The 27,744-nt window shown below is 40.1% G+C and overlaps 1 protein-coding gene across 1 annotated transcript in view; it reads right to left on the minus strand.

The window, feature by feature from the left end:
* The window catches only part of lekr1 (leucine, glutamate and lysine rich 1), an 89,705-nt gene that overhangs the window by 53,293 nt on the left and 8,668 nt on the right, over positions 1 to 27,744 (minus strand). The window contains exon 3 of the mRNA XM_059332154.1: positions 10,618 to 11,147. Coding sequence (XP_059188137.1) covers positions 10,618 to 11,147 — 530 coding nt within the window. The remainder of the gene's footprint in view (positions 1 to 10,617; positions 11,148 to 27,744) is intronic.

The following is a 27,744-nucleotide window of genomic DNA, read 5'->3' on the forward strand; positions in this document are numbered from 1 at the left end:
ATCACCTGACCAAGAGTTCAAATTTAGGTCATGTGATGACATCACTGAATTAAGATACAGCTAAAAGCTCAGCATCATCAGTAAGTGGGCCTTTCAGCTGAGATGACCTTAACCACATATTGTTTCCAAAGGTCAAGAACAATCATCCATGCACAGGGGACTGTCTTTCTTCATTCTGTGTTCTGTTCCCATTTTGATCCATGAAATACAACATTTTGTATGTGTGTGTAAGCAAAAGCTTATTTTAGTCAATTGTTTCAATGCAAGGTTTTCTTTCTCTATAAATGTGGTCAGGCATGTCATGCATTTATGAAGCTATTTGGGCCTGTACTTCAAAAGATTCTTATTTGCAAGAGACCATCTTGGTTAAATCAACGTCAAATAAAAACAATGCATGTTTTCCCTCTATCTGTGTGATAAACTTCGTCTGGTAGGGGGACGTACAGAGGGACGGCTGAGAGCAATGTTGGGTGAACAAGTGGGCATGTTTCTAGTAATCCTTTCTGTGCGTGTGAATGAGCGCGTGTTTACACATAAATAAGTATGTGTGTGGTTGTGGCTTAGCTAATGCATGCGTCCCTGTGTGTGCGTGTGTGTGTGTGTGTGTGTGTGTGAGTGTGTGATTGAGACAGAGCGAGTTTAGACTTTTCCGTGAGCATTTTAGCCTGTCTGTTTATATGTTTGCCACTTTCTGACCAAGTCAGGGTGATCCTGTGATCCTGTGTCTGTTTGTATCCATTTGTGTGTGTGTGTGTGTGTGTGTGTGTGAGAAATGTGTGTATTTGTGCGTGCATGCCTTTGCTTTTCGAGTGATGGCAGCCCAGACTCCCACTGTTCACCCATCTGTCCCCACCAGTCCCAAAGCGAGATCAGAAAGAACATTGCCTCGAGAGGGGTGCGTGCGTGCGTGTGTGTGTTTGCATGAATGTGTGTGTAAATTTTGTGTGTGTGTATTCTTTATATGAATCTGTGTGTGCTCTGTGTGCGTGAGTTTGAGCTCCTGTTCCCAGGGCAGTGGCTGTCAGTGGAATAACTAGGTAGAGCAGTGCCAGTGAGTGCGTGCCAGATTAGAGTACCCCCTACCAGCAGCCCAAATCAACTGCCTCATCAGGACATGTCACACACTCACACACACACACACACACACACACACACACACACACACAGACAACACACACACACACGTCAACAACACTGATCTGCCAGCCACCGTGTTAGCGTGACCTACCGAGTCAAATGTTTTCCCTTCTGGGGCGTGTACGTGTCAAAGAGTTTACCAGTTTCGTGCTCCTTCGTATTTTCAGAGATTTGGACTGAAGGTCAACGTTACAAAGCCAGTAGGCTTATTTTCTGCCCCACACTGTGTACAAAATGTTCTGTTCTGCATGTCTGTTTATCCTGTAGTTTTAGTACTGGGCTCAAACTCAAGGGTGATTGCAATTTTAGTATTGCTGACCCTTAACTTTTGGACATCCTTTCCCTTCATATCCAATTATGCAAATTAACCAACATCTAAAAAAATAATAGCTTTAAGGCCCTTATTTGCTTTACTGGATCTAAAATTTTTGTTTTTGGTGTTTTACTGCTTACATTGTTAGTATCTTTGTATACAACAATATGTTGCTGCTTCATCTGTTATTATTTTTCTAGAAGCACAACCACTGTGGGAAATCATCAGCAGTGCTTTCAAAACAAACTGCCAAAATCAATTTGATGTAATTCCTTTTCTCAGCCACAAGAGACCATCTCTCAACAGTGGACACACATTAATGCTGTGAACTGATATTTACCTTGAAATGACTGTCAAGCTTCAACTGTTCCAGGCCTTTTGCCTTTGGTCAGGGTGAATTTGATATGGATCTGTTAACTTATGAGTGCATGATGTCAGTGTAAATGTGGTCACATATTCACGTGAGTTTGTGCTGGCATTTCCTATCATCATTAGAAGTGACATGAAAAGCTTACCCATATCAAAGAGTCATCTGTTCACCCACTGTGTGTGCGCATGTGTGTGAGTTAAAAGAGTGTTTTGATCAACACAGTAGCAGGACATTCAAAGCTAAAAGCCATTTTACTGTGACCAAAAGGGAGCACGAATATAACAGCCAACGAACACTGTGTATGTACAGTTTTAATGTTTTTTAAATTAAAATATATTTTGGGCTGGTTTAAATGCTCCGATGAAACCTTAATTAGATCAGTCAATTACCCGTAATCATTTACAGCAAATGTTCTGTGTAGTTGGACACCTGTCTGTATATATTTTGTTTTCAAGTTATCTGGTAACCATGTCAGGGATGCCATAACAATGATTGTGATCATCAAAACAGCACACAGGCACACAGGCACACACACCAACTACAAGAACAAACAATGATATCATATTATGGCTAACTGAATGAACTCCAAGGATGTGAGAATTAATTTGTCCTCCAGCTTGTCAATTTAAAAACCAAATTCAGAAAAGCAATGTGTCTCTGTGTTTCATTTGTATGTGTGGGTTGCTATGCTACTGCTCCAACATGTTATTGTTGATTACCAAATAAACTTTGTCATATTGTATGTATGTGTGTGTGTGTGTGTGTGTGTGTGTGTGTGTGTGTGTGTGTGTTCATTGACACATTAATATTGTTGTTTTGTTTATCTTGTTGTCATGAGCGCCACAGGAAAGTTGAGCCACCATTGGAGCTGATAGAGGTCATATTCTACCAGCGAGAGTTCCCCTCCAATGCGGATAAAATATGCGTGTGTGTGTGTGTGTGTGTGTGTGTGTGTGTGTGTGTGTCAGTCTGTCTGTTTGATGTGGTAATGTGAACTTGAAGTTGGATCTGTGCTAATACCTCACATGTTGGCTTTGAGGGCTGTTTGACTTCGCACATAGTAGACTTGACATATTACCCAACACACACACAGAGAGAGAGAGACAGAGAGACAGAGAGAGAGAGAGAGAGAGAGAGAGAGAGAGAGAGAGAGAGAGAGAGAGAGAGAGAGAGAGAATAGTGATTTGTGTATTGTTTTCCGTGGTTGCCAGTGGAAACCAGAGTAAAGAGAAATAAAACCACATGAGTTCATAACTAATTTGCCATAAAGTACTTCCTTGTTACAAATGGATGCCTTTCTATTTGTCATCCATCATTTGTCTCTACTTCACTCCCACTCTCCCACCTGCAAGTCTCCTTATCACTTTTACCATCCAGCCCCAGGTGTGTGTGTGTGTGTGTGTGTGTGTGTTTCTGCTTTCACACATTTTTATGATTCATTCTTCATAACTGCCAAGTATAATTTTTGTTGCCATGCACAAGAGTGACTATCCTAGCCACTGCAGGTGTATACAAGTGTGTGCAGGCACATGCACGGATACACACACGCTCACACGAATGCAAATATATTACCGACACGCACACAGTCACACAGACTCACGCCCAGACTCACTGTTGGGATCAAGACTGAGACCAGCCAGCCAAGGAGAAGCAAACAGAGCATATTAAATTCCCAGACACTTCTCTCAACACCATAAGCATGCGCACAAGTTACATGATATGTTTCAACCTGTCTTCAGTTAGATCAGCTCAGTCTATTCATACTTGTTTATTAGTGTCTTTTACCAAGGTGTAGTGTCTTTAAGGGGTAGTTCATCTTAAAGAAACTGACATTACCCAATAACTCATCTAAATAGAGAGATAGAAAGAGAAAGAGTACAGAATGTGGGCTTCTGAAAAAACCCCAAGTGCAGAGTTAGGCGTTGGATGGCATTTTACCCATAATGAATCGAGAACAGAATCTTCTTAAATTCAGCTTTTAAAGTTTATGAGCAAGTAAACAGCTTTTGTTCGCTGAGTGGGCAAAAAGTGATTTGAGTGGCAGTCTAATTAATGTACACAGCCTGTAGGAACAACTTGAAAATGGTGCATAGCATATAATATAAAATGTTGATTAAATGACACTCTGAAATAACAGGTGCAGCAAGAGCAGCAAATCATCAGTGTGACAGCAGCAACGTCAGTCCTGTATTGATTAAAATGCATATCTGTTCTGTAATAAGACGTGCGCAAGCTGGATGACAGAATAAAGTAATAAAGTAAAGGGTGGTGCATTGCACAGGAATCTGGGAGTAGTCATAGACTGACCTAAAGTCACCTTAAGTCTACAGCTCACCTATAACTCTTTAATGGCTTCATCATCAGTCAGTTAGATTAGTGTAATGGTCTGGTTCCTGGTCTAGCCAAAGCTTATCTTAAAGGGGAAGTCATATGTTTTTTCTCTTACCAGGAGTGCTATTTATCAATCAAAGTGTTTTACTGTAACACCGTACAAAAGGGGCTAATTAGCTCAGATGAGCAAGCTAACATTACAGCTCAAACATGGAGGATGCCAATAACATTTACATCTTGGACTGTCATGAAAAGCCTCTTGTAGAGGAGTAGTTCCAAACTTCCTTACTATACTGTAGTTTGGTATAAAGGAAATACTTCCGGCATAGAACTGCTCACAACTGATTATTTCTGGAAATAAACTTTGCTGTTGAGTTCTTACACTGTATTTTTAGGACCTCAAGCAAAGTGTCATGTAGTTCCATTATATTCACAAGAAGGTGGACATCTTTATAGCTGATATCTCCAAAACAATCTACATTTAGAAATAGCACTACAGATAATAGAAAGAAAAATACTTTTTTATTAAGGGGTGCACTATCCCCTTAAAAAACTGCTGCTGCCAAAGCCTGACGAAAATAGCGAGACACATCATATGTTACAGATGTGTTTATCATTTATATTTTTGAATACATTTCAGTAATTTGCTCCAAACTGTCACTATAGTAATAATTAATCTGTTTATAGCCTATAGGCAGTTTTGCATCTAATAGTTTGCTCCATTACTATCTCAGTGAAGTGTACTTATCTTGATTGATGGACAATGTGAGACATTCTTGTCTATTTGCCTTTAAGAAACTTTGGCGTCAAGTTGAATGCCAATCAAAGTCAAAATCACTACTTGGAGATGTTGACATGAACAGTATTTACAAGTCATGGAATGGTAAGGAAAGTAAGTATAATATGACGTGAACATGTCTATTTCTCTTCTCTCTCTCCCAACAGCAGATCAAAATATCTCCTGCTCATCTGTGTTTGAACTTGTTGAGCAGGTGGCATTTAAAAATCAGGTTTAATTGCACTCTGCACATGACTACCCTTCTCACCTTGTTTTCTTCTGTCATACACCTGCCATGCACACGCACACACACTCTCAAACCCTCATGTCATGAACACACAAGCTGTCTGACAGGTGACATTTAAATCAGGTTTGGTTTGTATGTGTGTTCTTATCGAGCTATCAGTCAGGCTCTCCCACTACACTCACCCACACACACCTCAAGCACTTCTCTCATCCTGCCAGACCAACACTGGATCAAACACCTAAGTCAGATATAGGAAGAACCTGTATGTGTGGGTTTTGTTGTAGTTGCATGTGCGGGTGGAGGTCAGTAATAGGATCCCTGAAAAACTGGAAAAAGTCCAGAAAGAGTATTGGAAAAACCAAGTTCCCTGCAGGCTAGAAACCTTTCTGTCCATTCCTGTGAAAAATCTATTGTCCTTTTATGGCAAATTACATAATCTCCCAACAAAAGCTGTATTAAGTCTCTCAGAAAGGGAGGGGAGGGCTGTCAATCATAAACGCATCTCACATAACAACAGAGTCACACTCCTGCTGTGTAGCCAGCCATTCAGAACATCCTCATTAACTCCCACTCGCATGCTATCTTTCTCAGTTTCTCTCTTTTGCCTTTTAATCGGTTCATTACCACCTGTGTGGGTGATGCCGTACAATTGTACTGGCAAATTTCTGGTGTGAGTGTTTAGGGATCGACAGAGAGAAAAAGAAAAGAGTGAAAGAAAGTATAAAGCAAATTAGTTTATAATTATGAGACTCAAAATGACAAAATAACTCTTTCCTATTTGAAATAAAATGAACATTAGAATATACATACAGATAGTTAAGGCTGATAAAAAGCAGATGGATAAAGCAACAGATAGAGATTTTTTTAAAAAGATAGAAAGACAAAAGAGCAGGGGAGATAATCAACTGCTGTCAGTCCATGCTGGCCTCTCACACATCACTCTGTCGTGCATCATTATCTGACTGAACCTTGACCTCCTGACCCACGCTTGGCCCCAAGGCTCCAGAGCACAACTGTGTGTACGACGTGTTTGTTTGTGTGTATCTGCGTGTGTTTTTGGCTCAATGAGGAGGCAGTGTATGTGAGAGATAATCAGCTTACATTAGAGCAGATATTGGATTGGCCCACCAGGCTACCATACACATAACAACATACGGACAACCTGAAACCCAGCTAGCCATATGAGCATACCGGCTGTGGCCACACAAACACTGCAGAGAATCAAAGCCAAATGCCCACTATGAACTAATCCATACCAAATGCTTAAGCCTGGCTCTGAAATTTTTGGACTGTAATTTCTTCTTCTAAATTTCCCAACATATCCACGGCTACCAATGTATTTGTTGGCACCTAACTTCTCCAGGTGTCCACAAAAATCACTCCCTCATTCACTCATTCACTTGCTTCCTATATAATAGACAATTAGTAGGTTTTTTTTGAGAATTTATTTGAACACAAAATAAAAGATGAACATTTAAAAACAAACGAACAACAATAAATACAAGACAACAACACAAATGAAACAACAAGACTCAACACTTATTTGTGTTCAAAAGTTTGCTTTGTACTGAGCAGTAAATCAAGATTTCAGACATAAATGAATCATCAACATTTTGTATCGTGTAGGCAACTCCATCAGTAAGTCATTTCATTTGTTAGCCGAAATTAGTGTTCATGCCATAGACACTGGCTGTGACCAAAATCACTACCTACTTCCTAAATAATTCATATCATATTTTATTTGAGTCTAAAATGTATCAACGGTACAGTTCCCTCAAATATTCTACAATGGAACAAAAACTCTTTCTGCCAACAGTGCCACAATGTAGTGCACCACATGATGTCAGATGTGAAAATTACCATCGTGCAACATCTGTCAGTGATTATGTAAAATGATGAGTACTACGAGTACTGCTAAGAATACGAGCATGCCAATAAAATGGCACATATAATGCACTATTCATTAAATATAGTTATTTAGGACACAGCTCTGATGCCGTCCTGTACTCACACCTGCCCCTCTTTCTCATAATTAGCTCTCCTGGCCTACATACCAGCAACCTCTCCTCACTTCTCTACAAGATTGTTTATTGTGCTTCAGCCCAGCTGATTTATTATCCTAGCACTAATAACTACAGGAGAAAGGAATAAACACGAGTTAAGAAAAACTCATGGGTACAGAATCCAATCCAAATTATTATTTTCTTTTTAAATCTAAACAGTGTATGAAACGTAAGTATGTGGATGACCTGTGTCTATCTTTGTAAGCTCTGAAGTTAAGACAAGGCATAGAGTTACAGAATAACAAAACAAAGTGAAGCTGCAGGTGTGCGTGCATGGTTGCATACACTTGTGTGACTAGGGATTCAGATTGATGTCATTGTTTTGTATGTCAACAGGACAGTCTTTAGAAGTTTTCAGCTATCCTCAGCATTCCCATGAGTCATGGCATGCAAACATTTCATACATATTACCCGAGAAACTTAACTAAGCCTTTGATGGCTGTTTGATTACAGACACCTGCTATTTGATTACCAACATTATAAAAGCTGATGTGAGGAATAGGAATCTTCACCACCTGTGTGCATGTGTGAGTTTGCACACCATATGTCACTTAATGTGGGTAGCTGCACAAACACACATATACACTCACACACACTAGCGATGGTAAGATTCAACAATTTGCATGGGTCTCACTGGCATAAAACCAGGAGATGCCTTTTCCCAACTAAATGAGTGTGCACCAAATTTGGGATGGGAAATCCAATTTATTTATATACAATTATTATTATAGGTTATATGCCTTTATATTTAGAAATGTTACCAATAATCTCTCTTTTATCTTTTTTTTCAAGTTCACAACACACATGCAATTTGCAAAATATGCAACGGCACTATATAACAACACTTTTGCTTTCTGGTCAATGCTGAGTTAGCCTGCCTGCTAAAAGTGTGTCATTCAGTCTATCTGCTGGCAGTAGTTATGGTGCATTCATTGTTAATCCTCAGCAACCTTAAATTTCTTTTTCAATTGTAAACCTACATGCATGTTTTATAAAAGTGTAACTGGATATGTACTGATAGATACATGACTTGAACTCTCACTAAAATTGGCTGTACTTAGTGGCAAAAACACAACAATACCTCTACCATCACCTTCCTAATTCAACTGCACAATACAAACACTAGTACACACAAAATGTAAAGAATAAATAAAGTGTAAATTCTTCCCAATTACTTACATTTTGACAATACATGCGGTATAGTTCTTTTGTGCATTTGCTATAAAAGTAAGCTCTGACGTTAATAAGTGTTCACAAAAATAGATACCAATGATATAACACCTATTTATGAGACTGTTTTTGGTCTACACTTAGTGCATTCCCTTGAATAGCTTTGTACAGCCCCCAGAGAACATGACTGAACTTGTTCTATTCAGCTGAGATACAGAACATGTGTAGGTGGGGAGAGAAATAGCAGTGAATGATGACATAGTAATGAATAGAAAAGGAAAGAGCTGCACCCATTATTTTTAAATCATAACATACCACACAGCTCTGACGATTCAGGCGTATTAACAGCACTGTGAATGCAGAAAATAGTCATTCAATTTCCGCTTCTGTGACTGTTTAATTTTTATGTGAATATCCTCTTTAATGCTGAGGGTCTGAGACTTACGGGACATCCCAAATACTGGATATCTAAGGTTATTTCCTATAATAATGCTCGACTATTTTGTATTGGTCAAGTATGTCTTTTGGAAAACAAAGTTTTCTTTGATGATTCACACATTAAGTTGAAAGGATGTTGAAATATCTGCATAACAGTGACTGCCAACATGTCTCACGTTTTTTACAGTCTATGCTCACGTGTTACTTTAATGGTAACACTGGTGACCATCTGCAGGTGCTGCGAGGTTGGATCCGAATGAGCCTCTAAATCTGTTCACAGGTGTACATTTAACCGTGTAGACCAGGGATGGGCAACTGGAGGCCCGGGGGCCACATACGGCCCGCACCCTCACTTGAAGTGGCCCTTAGTACAACTACATGCAAAGTGCAGTGTCAAAATGCACAAAATTACTTCTTGCAATTAATGTTGGTCTGCTGTTCTTGCATTGGAAAAAAATCACAGTAAGTGGTTATTTTTTATTTGCTTTAAACCATTTGTTTTCTTATTTATACTGTTATACATGCATTTGAGCATGAAATATGTTAAGTTACTGCACTGTTAACATCTTTAAAATTGCAGTTTCATCATATCTGGTTAAGTGCACGGTCCTATATGTGGCCCTGTGGTAGTGTCCATGAAAAATTGTGGCCCCCTCCAGCATTTAAGTTGCCCATCCCTGGTGTGGACTGAACAGTGTGAAGTTTGCAGTCTTGAGGCTGGTTATACTACATAGCAATCTGTAGATAGTAAAAAAAAATTGCAGTTTCTTAAAGAGCAGTTTCACCACTGACAGCTGCAGTTACCTATTGCCCTGCAGGTGAAACAACAACTGGGATGCATTGCACATGGTGCCATCCAAGACCTCTCCCAGGCGGCCACTATTATGAGTATACTTGAGGTGCATTTAATTTAAGAGGTTAATACATTGCCACGGAATAGGAGACAAGTTATGTTCAGTCACAAAAACATTTTTATTCTGTACTTATATCATGGAGTCCTGTCCCATTGTATGAGGGTAGGAGTGAGTAAATCATTTTCAAGCCCAGCATGTAGAGTTTTGCTTAAATACATTTGCATCAGCCCACAATATATTCTTTCTTGCTTCATTGTGAAACTGCCAGGGTTATCTTTTGTCAACCTAACACCTCCACACATCCTGAAACAAAAGTCTGCCCCCTCATGTATCATTTCTGGACACTGAGTCGAAGTGAAACGCAGCAACGTGGTCTATTTTTGCTACGTTTTTTACCAACAAAGACATTCTCTGATAAAATGAGGAGGATGTTTATCAAACACTGTGTTCACAAACACATTATTTTCCCCCATATTAAGCCAGACCCTGCTTACAACAGGAGGAATGTTTTGTTGTTGAGCAAGACAATTCCAGTAAACAAACCTAATAACGTATTGTAAAACAGTCTCAGTTCACGGAAATCGAATTGAATCACTTGGGATTTAATCAGTGCAACTTTCCTGAAAAAAAACCCTCACTTCCTTAAGATGTTTTGCCAAGCCTCATATTTCTGTTTGCTTTTCTAGTTATTGAATGATGTGTTGAAGTTGATATTGGAATATATAATTATACAACAAGGTCTGTACCAGAGATGCACATACACAACAGCGAGTGGCATACATGATTTGTCTGAGTGTGTTTGTGTGTTTTTGTGCTAAGAGCATGACTCACAGGATAATTGCCCACATGAAGCCTGGCATTAGAGATCATTTCACACCAGGAACGGGAAGCACAGACAAACACACATAAACCTCACCTCTCTTTCAGCTGTTGGAAGTATTTTCTCAGCTCGTCTAAATTTTTATTGGCCTTTTGAAGTGCGTCACTCAGAACTTTCTCTCTCCCCTCGGCCCTCCTCTCCAGCTCTTCTCGCTGCTTCCTCAGTGTCTCCGCCTCCAAGTCTCCCAGCTCTCTTCTCACTTGTCTCTCTTTTTCTTTGCTTATTTTCTGATACTCATCTTTGATTTCTTGCCTCATCTTCTCAATTTTTTTTTCATACTCGTCTTTCAGAGCTCTCTCTGTGTCTTTATTCCTCTCTTCTATGTCTTCTCTTACGGTTTTCTCTTTCTCCTCTGCCTGCCTCAGTGCCTCCAGGTGCACTGCCCTCTCCCACTCCAGCCTGCCCAGCTCCAGTGCTTCTCGTTGGGCCTTCTCTCTCTGGATGGTCTCTCTCAGCTCCTGGAGCTCTTCCTCCATCTGAACCAATCGGGTGTGGAGCTGATGGAACTCGTGGTAAATGAGGTAGCTTACACCGCAGTAACGACAGACTGTCTCGCTGTGCTCCATCTAAGGGGAAAATACAGGAAATGATTATAAGAATACTATTTTAAAGTGACAATAAAAGTACAACTGCAACCCCCTGAAAACTTGTTTTCAAATCACATTGTTTGGTATTATTTATTGGTGATACATTCAGACCAAATGCAAAGCGAATTTTTTTACATAAAGACTCAAATTAATGCAAATTATCAAGAGCAACGGTAATATGTGGCAGTATGAAATTATATTTCAACTTCAGCAAAAGCAAATTGTGTGTCAGGAAACCCTATCAGTGTTGATATTCTCCTGACGTAACCAATAATTAGAAATGGAGTAACAACTTATTGTCACCATGTTCTGGCACCAAGAGCTCTATGACTCATTGTCAGTACTGTACAGAGATACAACAACAAATGACTTGCTTGGCTTGGACAAAACTATGCAAAACCATGGGATGATGTGGTAAGTTTTAAAAATGTTTATTTGCTACTTGATTCCAGCTATCTTTTGTATTTTACTACCAATCACATAGACACAGATACTGAGCACAACCATTAGCAAATCTGGCTTTCCTGGAATACTTGTCAAGTGGCCTTATTCAAGCAAGTAATGCAAGGCAAAAATGTGCTTGATCAGTTGTGCTTGATCAGATTTTATTAAGCATAAGCAAACAGCTTCACAACTGATATCAGATTCAAAACTTTTTCAAATTGATCCCTGCCCACTGTAAACCCGCTAGTCATTTGTCGTAGTTAAAACAGGATTGAGAAAATATGTTTTCTATTCATGCTATTGAGGCAATTGAGGCAGGCTACAGTAGCTGATGAAAATAGACACAATTATCTCTGATTATGTGTTTGGTTTCTATTTCATTCAGTGCTCGTAGTTTTGTCATGAGTTGGATTTATCTTTTGATTATGTTTCATATATGTACGGAAAAACATCCCTTATTCTAGGACAGTGGTTCTCAACCTTTTTAAATCCCTACTGATTCTGAGTAAATATTGTGGATGCTCTGATTAATAAAATACCCTTTGTTTGTGATGACAGTTTAGTTTTGTTTGTTTTGTTAGTTTGAATGGTAAAGACTGTTTGGAATAAGCATTACCTGGACACAAAACGTTAAACACGAATATATGTACCGTACAGCTTATACGCTGCTCTGATGAGACACAATGGTGAGTGTTTCCCTAGAAAAATATATTAACAATTAAATCAAATGATAATATCTTTAGGTAAGTATTATGAGGATTTTAAGGTGTGTCAGGTAAATATCATAACAGCTATCTTGAATTTTATCAGGGAATAAAACTGAGAGTGTAACTAGAAATAGCATTCACTTCTGGTTTATTGTATGGGGCCTTTACAACTCAAGTATCAAAGCTGTCTATAAAAACATTTAGACTGACAACTACAGGCTCCGTTATCCATAAAAATCTGTTGCAACCGCCGGTGTCAAAAACATCTTTTTATCTGTCAGCACTTCAAAGCAGAGGAACACAGATACTCTAATCCCTGCTTCAGATATTGTTTTTACTGCTGTCTGTTAGAAAAAACATCTCCCAAAATTATCTTCCTTTCTCTATGAATGTCAGTTTATTCTCTCCAAGCTGTTGTCACTTCTTTCAGGCTTATGAGGGATAAGATCACATCCCCGAGCTTTCATCTTCATGATGATACGTGGCAGAGCGGCAGCTGATATTTGGATGGCATGCTGACAGCTCTCATGTCAGAAAGATCCAAATAGACTACTACATGATGTAAACGAGGTGAAAGAAACAAGCAAACAAAGCCAGCATTCTTGGGAAGACAACGGGGAACCGAATAGATTATTTAATAACTGCTGATGAGGTTCAGAGGCCGTATGATTGCCTTTGTCCATTTGGTCATCCACTTGTTTTGAGTGTGACTAAAATGTCTCAAAAACTAATAACAGAAGTGGTGTGTACTTTGGTGTAGAAAGAGGATAAAAACCTATTGATTTACTCACAACAGACCTGGCATTTTCTAATAAAGACAGCTCTTAAACACACATTCATGCTTAAACTAACTTACTTACTTATTTGTTTTGGTGACCCCATGACCTTTTCTCTCTGCCCCCCCAGGCCCACAGCACCATAGATTGATTGTTTTTTGGAGCGTTTAATTACACTCTTCCTGTTTAAGTTATCCTTGTAAGAGGAAAAAGGCCCTGACACAACAGGCTGATGGCCTGCCATCTGTCAATCTTGGGTGGTCAGTGGGCAGTGTTTTGCAGTGCACGAGAAAAGAAACGGAAGTGAGGAAAGCAAGCAAAAAACTAAGGTCAAGAGGACACGGATGGTAAGTTAGCATTTTAGCACCCTGGGGTCTATCGTCTCAAACTCAATGAAGATTTTGAATGGGTTGGTGGTTAGATGTCTGAAAAAAGATCTGTGGTTAACACCAGCTTAAGAGATGTTCGTGTTTTGTTGTACGACATAAAACACGTTAGCCCAACTTGTGAATTTGGAAGTTTTTACGTGTCCTTTAAAAGGCAGTTACTAACAAGTGGCTAAATGAGACTACAGTGGTTTTAAACATTAAAGTCATCATGCTGGACATGAACCACAACTCTCTCTTTAGTCCACCTCACAGCCTCTAGTCATGTTTTTCAGTGCTCTTGCAAACTCTTGTAGATTGTAGATTAGCATAATAAACAATTTCTTAGGCTACAGTTTCAGTGGCTTGTCAAAACTGCTGGTTAGCTTGTCGGAGATCGTCTGATGCATAACGGTAGTGAAGTCATGCAACCGTGGTGTAGTTAGTAGCATAATGTTAGCCTTTTACTTCTGTCAGCTGCATTAACGCTTCAAACATAATAAAAGTGGTGTTTATTTTTCTTTTCTTTTCTGCAATAATCCAAAATCCAAAGTAAAAATTCCATTTCTCAATAGGCCCCATGGCAATGGTAACTTCCGGGTTGGCCTACAAAGAGTTTCCCTTTTTGAATTTTTTTCTTTCTTTCTTTCTTTTTTTACTTTGAATACAAAGTACCTCTACCTGCTGTTGTGGAGAGGTATTTCCTCTCATGCAGGCTCGAAAACGTACATGCTAGTTGGCTGTTGGTTGTAGTCATTGCGGTGTGTTTAGGTAACCTTCTGGCCCAGACAGAATGTGAGGAGATGCAACAGTTAGCCTTTTTTACTGTTAGTTCTCAGATGTCAGGTTGGTGTGTCTGGGCTTTAAAAGAGAGAGGAATAAACAATGATAAACAGTTAAAATCCAAAGCAGGGTCAAACCTATGGTGTTTACTGTTTGCATATATGTATGTCTTTCTATTCAAATGTTAAAATACTGCTGAAAATGAAATGCAAAGTAGGTCAATTTCTATCTACAGAATGGAAGAAAACAAATATGCCTTCTAAATCTAGGAATGCAAATGCAAATTTTAGGACTATTTTGTTATATTCAAATCAACATAATTTACATTAAAATAAGAATAAAAGCTAGGCTGAAGACTGAAATCTATACTAAGATGTCTTTCAAAGTGTGTTTGGTAGTTCCACTGTCTTGTCCTTTGTGGGGATCTACAACTAAAACAAATCAACAACAAATGTTAAGAGTCTAAACTCTTAGAAAGACATCCAAGTTGAAGGACAGAGATAGATTTTTTTTTTAAATGCCAGTCACTGCTTGAAATTCTTTTTCCTAAAAGGCACTGAATTTGATTTCATTGTATGAATTCTTCCATCTCTGCCTCTCTCGTTTCTTTCTTCCTAACACTGAGAGAGAAGGAGAAAAGACTGACAGGGTGGCAGACGAGACAGACAGACAAAATACACAGCAACACTTGAAAGTGCTTTTGACGTGACAAATGATTGACAAGTGATGCATTTAAGAAGATAGAGCTTCTGTCTCTCAGTCTCCCATCAGCCACAACTTATTTTCTCTCTCTGTTCCCACCTACCGTCTTGCTTTGTGTTAGCATCTTGTCTATCCATGTCAAGGTCAAGGTGCAGATTATGTCTGCCACATGTCTTCAGGACAGCGAGAGTCTGTCTTCTAGCAGCCATGACAGACAGAAAGACAGCCAGAATAACACTTTAGAAGAGCACTGTGCTCAGAGTACACTCTGAGGTACAAAAGGAGAAGGCTGCACAAACTTAGATCCACTGCAAGCAAATAATAACAAGGCTTTTTTTCCTCATCTGGATCCTCGGTGCCTTGCCATATCTCTACACTGTCAATCAATATGTGCTGTGTGTGAGTCTTAGTGTGTGTGTGTGTGTGTGTGTGTGTGTGTGTGTCTGTCTATGTGCGTGTGTGTGGATGTATGTGTAGGTGTACATACAGATGTTTATGTGGGGATGGGAGGGGTGGGTTTTGTCATTTTTATTGTCTGTTTTTATTCTTTCTTTTTTTTTAAAAGCATTTTGTGTTGCATTTGTATGAAAAGTACTATATAAATAAAGCTTGATTTGATTTGATTTGAAGGGGCCCAGAGCAATGTCAGCAGTAATGTTTACCATTTTTACCCTCTTTGCTTAGCATTCCCACATTTTCTAATTAGTGTGCAAGGTACAGCTGAAGCTGATGTGAATGTCAGTAGTTTTGCTGGAATTTGGTCAGAAACCAAAGTATTAGACAAAGACCATTTAACTTGATGATGGTGCTAAGATGAAGAGTCTAGCAACAGCGAAGTGATAGCAATTTATCCTGAGGGGCACATGGACACCCGTACCAAATGTCATGGCAATTCATTCAATAATATTTAATGAAACACCAGCAAGGATTTAAGTTTAAGAAGAGTCTTGCCATTGCTTATATTATTAGTATCAAGGGTGCAAGTCTGATTCATTGAGCTAGCTGGTGTCAGCCCACTTTATTGATTCATAGAACGTGAGGTGGTTAGTCTGGAGCATATGGTACATATATGCTACAAGGCTAGCAACATTTAAATTACTTAGTCAACTAAGTGCGCACATCAAGAAATGCAATCACAGAACCTTCAGTACTGGACAAGAAAAAGTGCAGAAAACTTCTTACCCTCCACCTATTTGACACATCTGAATGTAATGTATTTATTTAATAGTGTTCTCTTTGTTCTTCACTTCTTCTTTAGTCCAAGGAAGAAACAAGGAAAGAAAATGCATGAGATTAGATTTTTTGTTGTTTTTGTACTGTTTCGTGCTCTTCACTGAGTTATGTATTTGGATACTTGTACAATAAAGCGTTTCTAATGGATCTCCCTGCAAGGTGTTGGATTCTCCTGTGTCAGACGTTTTCCCTGATGAAGGTCTCGAGATGGAGAGAAGAAGAATGGGACAGAGAGGAGGGAGTGTATTAGTGTGGGTGCAGGGAGAAAAATATCCACAACACAACAATGTATTACATTTTGTTGCTACAGAATGCACTCTGGAGAATATCGGCTATTATCTGTTTGCAGTGCGAGCATGTATGTGTGTGAGTATGAGTGAGAGAGAGAAACAGACAGAGAGAGCCAGGGAGAGTAAGTGCGTGCAAGTGTGAGCAATATTTGGGACTGGGGCTCAGGGGGTTTTAGTGTTTACTGTGCAGATGTCCTCATGGTTCCTGCAGGCATAGATACAGCAAAAACTACTAAGTGTGTGTGTGTGTTTGTGTGACTGGGTTTGTGAAAGGGGGTTGAATTCTATCCAAAAATGCTTATGCATGTAAATTTGTGTGTGTGTGTGTGTGTGTGTGTGTGTGTGTGTGTGTGTGTGTGTGTGTGGGTGGGTGGGTGGGTGGGTGAGTGAGTGGGTGGGTGTGTGTGCTCTTTATGCAAGTGATGTAGTCATGAAGACAGACAACAAGGGGGCAATACACAATGTTAAAGTGACCTGAGGGCTGAATCGTGCCTTAGCTATGGCTTGAAACACACGCACACACACACACACGCACACACTCACACACACACACACACACACACACACACACACACACACAAAGAGGCAAGCTTTCTTGCACTCATTCCAACACTCAATCCAACACAAACACAGTCAAAAGCACATTTTGCACACGTAAAGGGGCAGATGAAAGGCACAAACAGAAACACACACAAAATATCCAAATACACACAAACAGATACACGCATTAAAACCCACACTGATACAAGCACAAACATGTGCACGGGCACACACAAAAGACACAGACGTAGACAGACGCATACAAAGGCAAATTTACTCACATAAGTATCTTCAGACAGACAGGAAACTCACACAATTGCTCACACACATAAACACACACACATATACACACACACACACACACACACACACACACCCACACACACACACCCTGAGGGCAGAATGTCTGTGCCACCAGTGGGTTGTGTGCTCCCGTGACTGAGTTCAGCCCCTGGGGGGGACCCCTTGCCCTGGGCACTGACACGTTCACTTAGCACTCAAACCACAAAACAAACCCCTCCACACGCTCACACAAACAGACACACACGCACGGCTACTACCACACATGCCTGGTAAAAAATACCTGAGAGGAGAAAAAAGACACGAGGATAGTTTGAATGAAACATGGAAGTGATAGAAAAGGAGAAAAAGGGATGAGCGAGAGGAGGAAAAAGGTCTTGTTGTCCTTTAAATGTTTCATGCCAGCAGCCAATATATGCTTCTCTTCTACACACAAAACCTCTTTGTCCTCCAGTGTGCACAACACTTCTATGGCTCCCCTTGTGTCTCTCTTATCTGTCTTTCATTCTGTCTCTTGATTGACTCCATTAGCATGCTGGACTGTTGCCAAAAAACGGTTTAAAACAAATTTTAACAAATAAATTTCCCAACAGCTTATATACTCACAGCACATCAGTTGAATTAATCTAGTAATGGTTATTCTATTATACATAGAGTTAATGAATATCTTTTACAAACAAGTTTATGATAAAGTCAACATGCTGTATGTAACTAGGCAAAACATGCATAATGCCTCAGGGTACATCAGTGATGTACTGCAGCAGTCTTAGTAATCAGTCATTAACCACTAAGCTCCAGAGCTGAATCATCCACCAACTGAACCTCCAGTATGTGTCTACACCAAACAGGTACCAAGACTGCTCCATGTGTGAGTGTGTGTCCGTGTTTTGGGACTTGGACCTCCTCAACAGACCATGTTATCGCCACAAAGCCTCCATGCTCCATCAATTAAACATGGGGCTATTACCTCTCGCCTGATGTGAAACATTTAGGAGGGGTGGAGTGGCGCAGGTGGGGGCGACAGGGTGGGGGCATTCAGTGGGTGGCTGGTGTCTTGCCAAGATGAGAAACATAATTAATTTACGTGATGCCTTTTTAACTCCCTGACTGTCTGCGTGTGTGTCTGTGTGCAAATGTCTGCGCTCATTGTCTCATGTACTGAAGGGTGGAGACGCAGACAAGACACATGACACAAAGATCTCATTTTATCCCAACTTCTCTTTATACGTTCACGCCACCTCTGCACTCCTCGTTTATCTTATCCCCTGATATCATCTCCTCCTTGCATCCTTTTTCCTCCTCTTTGTCCTTCTTTGTCCTCCTGCTGCTCTTCCTGAATAACCGCCCCCCCCTCCTCATCTTCCTGCTCCTCTCTCTCGTCCACCTCCGCCTCCTCAGCTACAGCTGCCGTGACCCATCTGTCTCATCAAAACACCAGAGGTGGGTCACTGTCACGAACACGGACCTTTTATGCTACACACAGAGGCACTGGACACACATGCATGCATGCATATTCATACACAGCCCAAAATATTGCATTCCATGACTGAAAACTGATGCAGCCACATACACACACAAACATGCACTGTGCAAACACAATGTAGCAACCATGTACCTGTATATGAGTGGCCACACATGAAAGCACGCAGTTCCCTCATCCAAATGAATTCAAGTAAAACGTTGTTTAAAGGATATTATGAAGTACAGACATTATTGAGAAGCTATAGAGGTATATTATCAGCAAAGTTACTTTTATTTCTTGACAACAAAAGGAGGCCCTTAAAGGGACCAAAAACAACTAGGATTGAGTGATTTTTATTGTTTCAGCAGATTACACTTTCTCACTTTTCCGAATAAAGCAGCTCCTCTAACTTTGTATATTTTGGTTACTACTGACCTTCTTACAAGGCCTAAGTTTCCTTGACGCCTTTTCAACCAACGCGAGCCTAGTTCTAGTGCTGGACTGGTGCCGGTGCTGGTTTGCTGTTGGTTTAACTTGCGAAGCTTCTAAGGAACCTGTTTGCTTTTCACCGGGCTAGAGAGCCACATCAATAGGTCACTGTATATGTTTCTGCTCTATGTAAGCATAATAACAACAATGGCGGACTACATTGTCTCTTTACAAATGGTGTTCTTGACTTTGCAAGCCTATTGGCATCCAACCACGACTGGTACAACACCTTTGTGCTGCTTGTCTTGAATGCTGTGGACAGCTATTACTTACTTAACACTGAACATAAGATGTTAATGTTAGCCTTTGTTGTAAGCTAAAGCTAGCCCGCTAATGCTAGCCTGCATTGATCACATTGCAGTTAAACAAACAAAATAAAATAAATGAAACACGATGTAGTTTGTTTTGTTGGTCACAATAATCCCGCCCCAGCCCCTGATGTAAATGGTTCAAGGTTCGAGACCACCGAAAAGTTGGTGCCACTCTGGAAATAGTTTTCCCGGCCGAGCGCCACCTCATCACATATCTTTTGCTTCTGTACTACAGTGTCTTTGTACTTAATGGCCAACACATCAGTCAATAAATTAGCCGATCCTTAACATTAAGCCAAGTCACCCAGCAAAAAAAGGCATTTTACGTTTTTGCAAACCACAGTTACTTTTATCTGAAATGCTTCTTGATGTTAAAAGACGTGGGTGGCACAATGGTTGACAGCACCAACCATCCCAGGAACTTTAATTGGGGATTCAGTTTAAACCAAAGTGTTTTTAAAGTGTTTAAACAATGTGTTTAAGAGAGCGATCGTCACATTTGTTGTTTGCAGTCGTCCTGCATCACAATAAGAACAGGTTGCATGTTTACATATCTGTGGTTTGTAAAAAAGAGAAAAAAATACAATGCCAACATTTATTCTTGCAAATAGGCTGAAATCTGACAAAAAAAATAGTCTGATAATTGCATTTATCAGATAAGTAGGCTTTTACTAAAGGAGAGACAGTCTATACAAAGCCAGCACAAACAGAGTGTTGTAGACAGCAGGCCCCAACAGATCTTCACAAACAGACAGCCTAAACAATTTATTTTCTCTAATCCTCAGTACTTGAAAAAACTGAATACCCTTGTGTAATTTTGAAAGCGGGGAGGCTCGAAAAACTACAACCCACGCTTGCCAACAAAGTCACAGAAATACTGTACAGAGGCAAAATTCAGCAAAGACTGAATTCTGCTGAGAGATGTTATGGAGGACTACAAGGCACTTAGGCATTTTTTTGGGTGCCCAGAGGATTAGAGGCATTAGGATTAGGTTTAATCAAGTGATATGATGATGGGTGGCGGATTTAGAGAGGAAATAACAAAGGCAGGAGTGCTGCCTCACATCATACCTGGATCCATCTAAACTCTTTCTCTTTCAAATTCTTTCTCTCTCCCTCTTTCAATCTAACAAATGCATTCTCCTTTCCATCTGCTTAGCTGGCACTTCATCCCGCTTCTCTCTCTGTCTGTCTGTGAAATCACAGACACGATAGATCACGCAAGCATTTAAGAAGGGATTAAGTAGTTGAGGGACTTATCTTGTTTTTTTCCCCTAATTTTCCTAAATTATTTTCTTTTTTGGACTGTGACAGTGCGTGAGAGCTTGTGAAGTGTGTGTGTACGTGTCCCACTGAAAACATTGTCCAGCTGTGCTCTTGTCGTTGCGTGTCAAAACGAGAATGTTTTTGTGAGCTTTTGTCACTTTGTGTGTTCATGTGAGCACTTTTTTTTGGGGCGGGGGGGGGGCTTTTTTGTGTGTTGCTGGTGTGTGCATGAATATGCCTGGACGCATGTGCGCAGATAATATGTGTGCACATGTGCGTGTGCTCGTGTTTGTGTGTGTGATCGAGACGGCGCTTCGTGACTGTGGCTTTGTTGATTTTTGCGACGATAAAGACCTCCTGTGGTGCTCAGTGTAGCGAGAGCCAACACTGAGATTCCACTCATCTGGACCCCATGGCGCACCACACATCACATGACAAGTGTGTGTTTATGAGCCAGAGCATGAGTGTAGATGTGGGCATGTGTGTGAATATTGTGTGTACGTGTGTAAGCTCCTTGACCATGGCACGGTGTGCGTGTCTTTGTGAATGAATATGTTTCTATGTCTGTTTATCTGGGTGTGTATGTGTGTAACTGGGTGTGTGTGGAGGAGGGAAAAGGGAGGGGTAGTAGCGGTCACAAGGGATAGAGGGAAGTGCAAGAGGGGGGGCAGAGGCGTGCGAGTAGCAGAGAGGAGAGAAGGGAGGGGGCAGACAGATCAGGGCCTTACTGTACTGTAGAGTGGATGAATCAAAGTGTTTGAGATGACCAGTTTCTGGGTTGTGTGTGGATGAGTAGCGGATAGGAATCCACAGACAATCACTCGCACACACATGACAGATGTGTGCATGCAGACAGCAGAGGTTGAAATGATCAGCAACAGTCACAAGAAAGTCAGGACAAAGTCAGCAGAGCAGACAAAGTGCAGGAAGGAGGGATTTGACTGACCCATGTGTCAGAGGGCTGATTGAGGCATGGGGGTAGTAATAAGAATTTGGGACTATAATAACGTGAGGGCTTATACCCCCCCGTATAATCCAGGTTTATATGTTCGTCGGCTGACTGGCTGTCCTCCCGTTACATTATCCTTTCTTCCCTTGCCTTTCCTTCCCCCGTCTGCCTGGCCGCCTACCTCACTTGCTCCTTTGCGTGGAAGCAGGGAAAGGGCAGTGGCAGGGAAAGAATCACCTATGGCTGCCTCGACCGGCACTTGGCCATGCATCACATCACATCCAAACACAGGGTGAGGCACAGCACGGCATGGCACGGCACGGCACACATAACAACAAACAACTAGCCTGAGGAGCAGCATGCAGAAGACTGGCTGTGTCCGTTTTGTTCTGTGTGTGTGTGTGTGTGTGTGTGGGTGGGGGGTTCGGTCATGTGGGAGTTAACCAATCAGCATACTTGTCTTAATGTGTTTGCGTAAAGTTCGTTGAGCTCGTCTGCAGAACTGACTGGTGACTGCAGCCAGGTAGCTTTTCACAGTCGTCAGCACATCTCCACTATCTTAACAATCTTTTTTTAAACTGCTCTAGTGTCGGGATAATGTGGAGCCATGAAATGTGCATTAGACTGTAAAACACCCAATTAATTTCAATTTTATTCTTCTGCAGACAAAAACTTTTTTTTCTGGTTGCTATAATTCTTGTATACAAAGTGGAGATTTACAAAAACAAGCTTAGAGATTAGCTGTTACAAAATATTCACACCTACTAACTACCATAACAGCCACATAGCTAACTGACAACTAACATTACCTTCACTAACATTAGCTTGTTTGGAGCAAAAAAAAGGTAATATTGAACATGATGGTGATAGCTGAGCTGAAAAAAATGGGAAGATTTTAAATTACTCTCCCATTAATCTCCCAAATACAACACAACATACTTTACATTATAACTGTTAAGCCAATCACCTTCGATCAAATGACTATTAGTGCTGGTTAGTGTAGCAGGGTTAGGGTAATCATATATTTCCCACTCGTACCTAATTGCATAACTACTGCAAACTCTGAAATATACATATATTTACCTCTGCCAAGGAGTTCACGTTTTCAGTTTGGTTCTGTTTGTCTGTCAGCAGGATTACAGAGAAACTACAGGCCCAATTTTCATAAAACTGAAAATTTGGGAGCAGATCACAATCATGGTGCAGATACGATAACTATGTTTCGCTTTTGTTAACATTGAGTCCATTTGTGCTGCTTGCATGTTGTTTTGAATAATCAGAAAAATGAGCTCCAGATTGGAAAGATTTGTGTGAATGCCCCCTCAAGTCAGAATAGTGCAAGATAGGGCATGCATTGGTTAAGGTCTGTGCCCTTGCAATTTATCAATGTATAGATTTATAAACAAAAAAGTCATACCTAAATTTACAAAGGATTGTCAATTGACTTATGGTTTATATTCTTAAATTGCTTTTGAATCACCAGCAAAAACAATGTTGGCTGGAAATGTAATAATAACAGGAATAACAATAAAGAAGCTACTTTGACCCTTCAGTGCCAGCAACTTGAACTTTCATGAGTCCTGAAACTATGGTACCATTTTAACTTGCATTGTTCACTTTATAGACTCCAATGCACTATATGCTATACCAACACGAGAGGAGAAGCACTGTATTATAAATTAATGACTCTTGCTTTCTCTGGGCCCGGGTTTTGAACGCAGACTGAGTGCAGACATACATATAAGAGGTGAAGCCAGGACAGAGGGGCGGCCAGCGAAAAAAAAATAAGCCAGAGAGGGAAGGGGGAGTATAGTCTGTTACATTAATCAGAGTTAGCAGACAACACATGTGCTTCCGTTAGCCCCACTAGACCACGCATCACAACACACGGCTAGGCACGACATGGCACGGCACAGTAAGCCAGGAGAGGCCAGAGGAGGTAACACCGGCTGAAATGTGTATGCGTGTCTGCCTGTCTGTGTTCTGTTTCCTTTTGATGTAGTTTGTCAATTTACCCATATATTCTTAAAATGTATCCTACTTTAGTGTTCTTCATTTGCAGTCGAAACCAGATGGAATGACATTCTGTCTGACTAGATGACAGTCAGTGGAGCGAAGCTAAATGCAACCTCATTTAACCCTCTTAAGAAAGAGAAAACAAGTGCTGTGGCCTGCAGTGTTTAAATCTGTGCTGAAGTACATTATGCAAAGTCGTTTATGAATCAGTAAAACACAGAAGATCTAATTCAGTTTGACTTTACTCAAGTTTACGTCACAGGGGCCACCTCCGGAGCAAAGTAGTTAAATTAAATTTTACGTTTACTCTTGCACTGTTAGGCATGATCCTTCTGTAAGTGGGGTATCTTGTCTTTCTGTTGGTCCCACTTTGCCTCAAATTTTACCTCAATAATTGAGGATTTCTTAAATTACTTTTTAAGTCATTTGTATATCAATAACTCACCACCTTGAATTTGTATAGAATACTTTTTTTTTTGCGTACAACAGTAAACAATTATTCCAAAACGTAAATGGGAGCCATATTTAACAACAGCTGAATTGTTTAAAAAATATTTACAGACTCACACAACCTGCGCAGTATATTCAAAGTCTCATTTTGTCAAGATGTTTTGTTGCAACTTCCCAAACAAAAAAATCAAAAGCTGATATAATCTCTAATCTAATTGCTAAAATATTTTTTTTTAAAAACAAGATTCACAAGTGTGCACTTCTTACCTGTGCAAGTGCGGGATATGAAAGGGTTTTAAATGGTATATTTTTACGGAAAATGCACATGAATTTTCTCTGTTCTTTGATTCATCACATGAAGGCAGGGGAGAAACACAAAGTTTTTTTCTATTCAAGGTAACACAGGGTGAGTAACTCATATACAAATGATCCTTTTGGGGGTGTTAAAGTATTCCTTTAACAGCACCCACAAGCTGCATTCAGCTTTGAATAAGTTGTGAAAGCTGTAACCATGACAGTGAGAATGATAGTATGAAATAAAAATAACAGTAAAAGTGGTAGTAAAGAAAGTGATATTTGTACCAGTTGCTGAAAACACAAAACATCTTTGTGAATATGGTGAATAATGGGCCATTGAGGCTACTATCAATGAGAAAATGATTTCTCTTTTGACAGTGAATTTCTCTCAGTATCTCTGTAAACCTTCCACTTATCATTTTGTGCAGTACATACTTTTCTGTTGTAACCAGAGGCACTATGTGGATGTTGGGTTATAAACACTGACAATAACTGGGATTTTTGTGTTTAGGGATTGACTGTCTGAGCACTTGATTAATGTGTATTCTTCAATAACAACTGCCACAGTGGCTGGCATGGCAACTGCTTCATAAAAGCAATGGTGACCTTGTAGTGACCCTTGGATTATCATGCAATATTGTCACTTTGTATTTCCAGGCTCCAGACAACACCCGTGACAGTATTGCACAATAATCCCCCCGCTGTCTCTCAGTCATTACTGCAGATCAGCATTCACCTGATGAAACCTCCCCCCCTCTCTTTCTCTCTCTTAATCTCTCTCTCTCTCTCTCTCTCTCTCTTCGGCCAGATTGAAGAAAACAGACTGAAAAAGGGCAGAAAAGGTGAAGAAGACAATGAAGAGGGAGGAGCAGTAAGGGAGCAAGTCTGAGATACACTGATTAGATCGAACAGACAACACATGTGCTACCATTATCCAGCGACCTCCTGAGGTCTTACTGAGGAGAAGGATCAAGACGAAAAAATGGGAGGAGTGTGTCTGGTTTTAAACTATCCATTATTCAAGGAAAGGAGAACTGAGGTAAAGAAAGTGAGACAATCAGACAGAGAGAGAAGAGAAAAGGAGAGATGTGTAGCACGGTGTAGCTCATTGGGACGTGTGGCTCATCTCTGCTCTCCTCTTTTCCTCTCAAAGACTTTGCCATGCTCACATTAAAAATGGATAGATGGAGGGAGGGAGAAGGAGAGCATGAAGTTTAGAGCACTTGGTTGGACAGTCAACAGTGGGAGGCACGGAAAGACACGGCATTCAGGACTTGGATTTACGCCTTTGTGTTGAAACAGATAAACAGGGAGAGAAGATGTGTTTAGAATCAGATGCCAGGATTTAGTGAGAGGGAAAAAAGAGTTCGTCATCAAACACACCCGCATTGAGTATTTTTAGTTTAACTACTGTATATACAGTCATGGAAAAAATTATTAGACCACCCTTGTTTTCTCTAATGTCTCTAAGGTACATTTGTTTGGACAAATATAATGATAACAACAAAAATAGCTCATAAGAGTACAATTTAAGAGCTGATATCTAGTCATTTTCCATGGTTTTCTTGATAATGATTTTGGTTATTATCAAGAAAACCATGGAAAATGTCTAGATATAAGACTAGACTAGACTTAAATTAAACTCTTATGAAATATTTTTTTGTTATCATTATTTTTTTTCAAAACAAATGTACCTTTAGTTGTACCAGACATTAGACTGCAGACTACATGAAAACGTCTCAGCTTTCTATACATTGCTGCCCTGCTGCTACTGCAATATTATTGTGTTCTTCTTTGAGATAATATAGGCCTTTATTAAAAGGAACTGATTCACTCCAGTGAGTGGACAATTACTTATACAAGTTGTTTAGTATAATTTCATACAATTGCAGCTAAAAGAGTTTTAAAGGATGATAAAACAGTACAAAACAAAAAAAACAAACAAAAAAAAACAGTAAGGCAGAATAAGGCAGTTTGAATCAAGTAGACTTTTTTACCTCCTTGTAAAAAGAAAGATAACACAAAGAGGCTCAGCAAGTTAAAAGAATTAGAAACTCAAGTTAATAACAACAAACTTCAGGAGCGTTGAAGCAGTTGGATAAGGAGGCGCAGAGGCTCTTTAGACTGAACAAAACTCAAACTTCAAACTTGTAATAAAGACGATTGAGGCCTGGTCCCTTTTGTATTTGTCCTGTCAACATACAGAGGGCAGTGTGACCAAAGCATGGACTCTGATCACATGATCACAGCGATCACACCAGCAGGTCTGTATCTGCACACCAGATATCCTACATGTGGAACTGTGACTGTTACATTTATTATACCAGTCAGGTGGGATGGAGTGGTAAACATTTAACTGAGAAAAAAATCCTTCCATGTAAGGAAGGAGTGAAACTGTGTGCTTTGAGTTTCTGTGGTGGCACAAAGGCTTATGCTGTGTTCAGACCAACAATAGCACTGTGTCATTGAATTAACACAGCAGGGGTCCTGACGCAGAGGGCTCCCAGAGAAAATTGCAGGATTGTCCAGCAACCCTACACAACATCACCCAGCAGTGCACTGTGTGGGACAATCAAACAAGTGCAGACACCACATCCAGGTAACATGAACAGCATATTCTATCTTTCCACTTCATGATCATTTAAAGAGAATATGAGGATTTCTGCCATGATATTTTGTTTTGGCTTTAAGTTAATGGATGTTTAAATCAAACTGGACTTCCTCTTCTCACTGATGTAACAGGTGTATGCCACACCACTGTCATATCCGCATGTATTGTTTAAGTACAACACAATTAATATGTTTCTATTACATTCTTAATGAGTTCTTATACTGTTGTTACACAATGCACCCTCTAAGAACAGCCTAAACCACATCTCAAATGCTTGTTTTCACCAAATCATTTCAGCTGTGTTTTCCATTGTGCGTCTCACACATACACAGCTGTATGCATACAAAGGTAGCATAAAGTTAGCATTTCACTTGCATGTTACCACAACCAAATGCTGTCTATTTTCTGCTGCTTTATTTTGCAATACAACGATCTGCCAATCTCTGCAACCCCTATCGTGAAACAACCAATGTCTCCACTCTGTCAGCTGTCCATATACTTTCAATGAGCTACGCATACATGACTGCTCTGTATATAGTAAGAGAAGTAGATGGCAGAAAAAAGTACCATGCTGCTGAGACAGTG

This window comes from Centropristis striata, chromosome 4, assembly GCF_030273125.1.
Source record: "Centropristis striata isolate RG_2023a ecotype Rhode Island chromosome 4, C.striata_1.0, whole genome shotgun sequence".
Taxonomy (NCBI): domain Eukaryota; kingdom Metazoa; phylum Chordata; class Actinopteri; order Perciformes; family Serranidae; genus Centropristis; species Centropristis striata.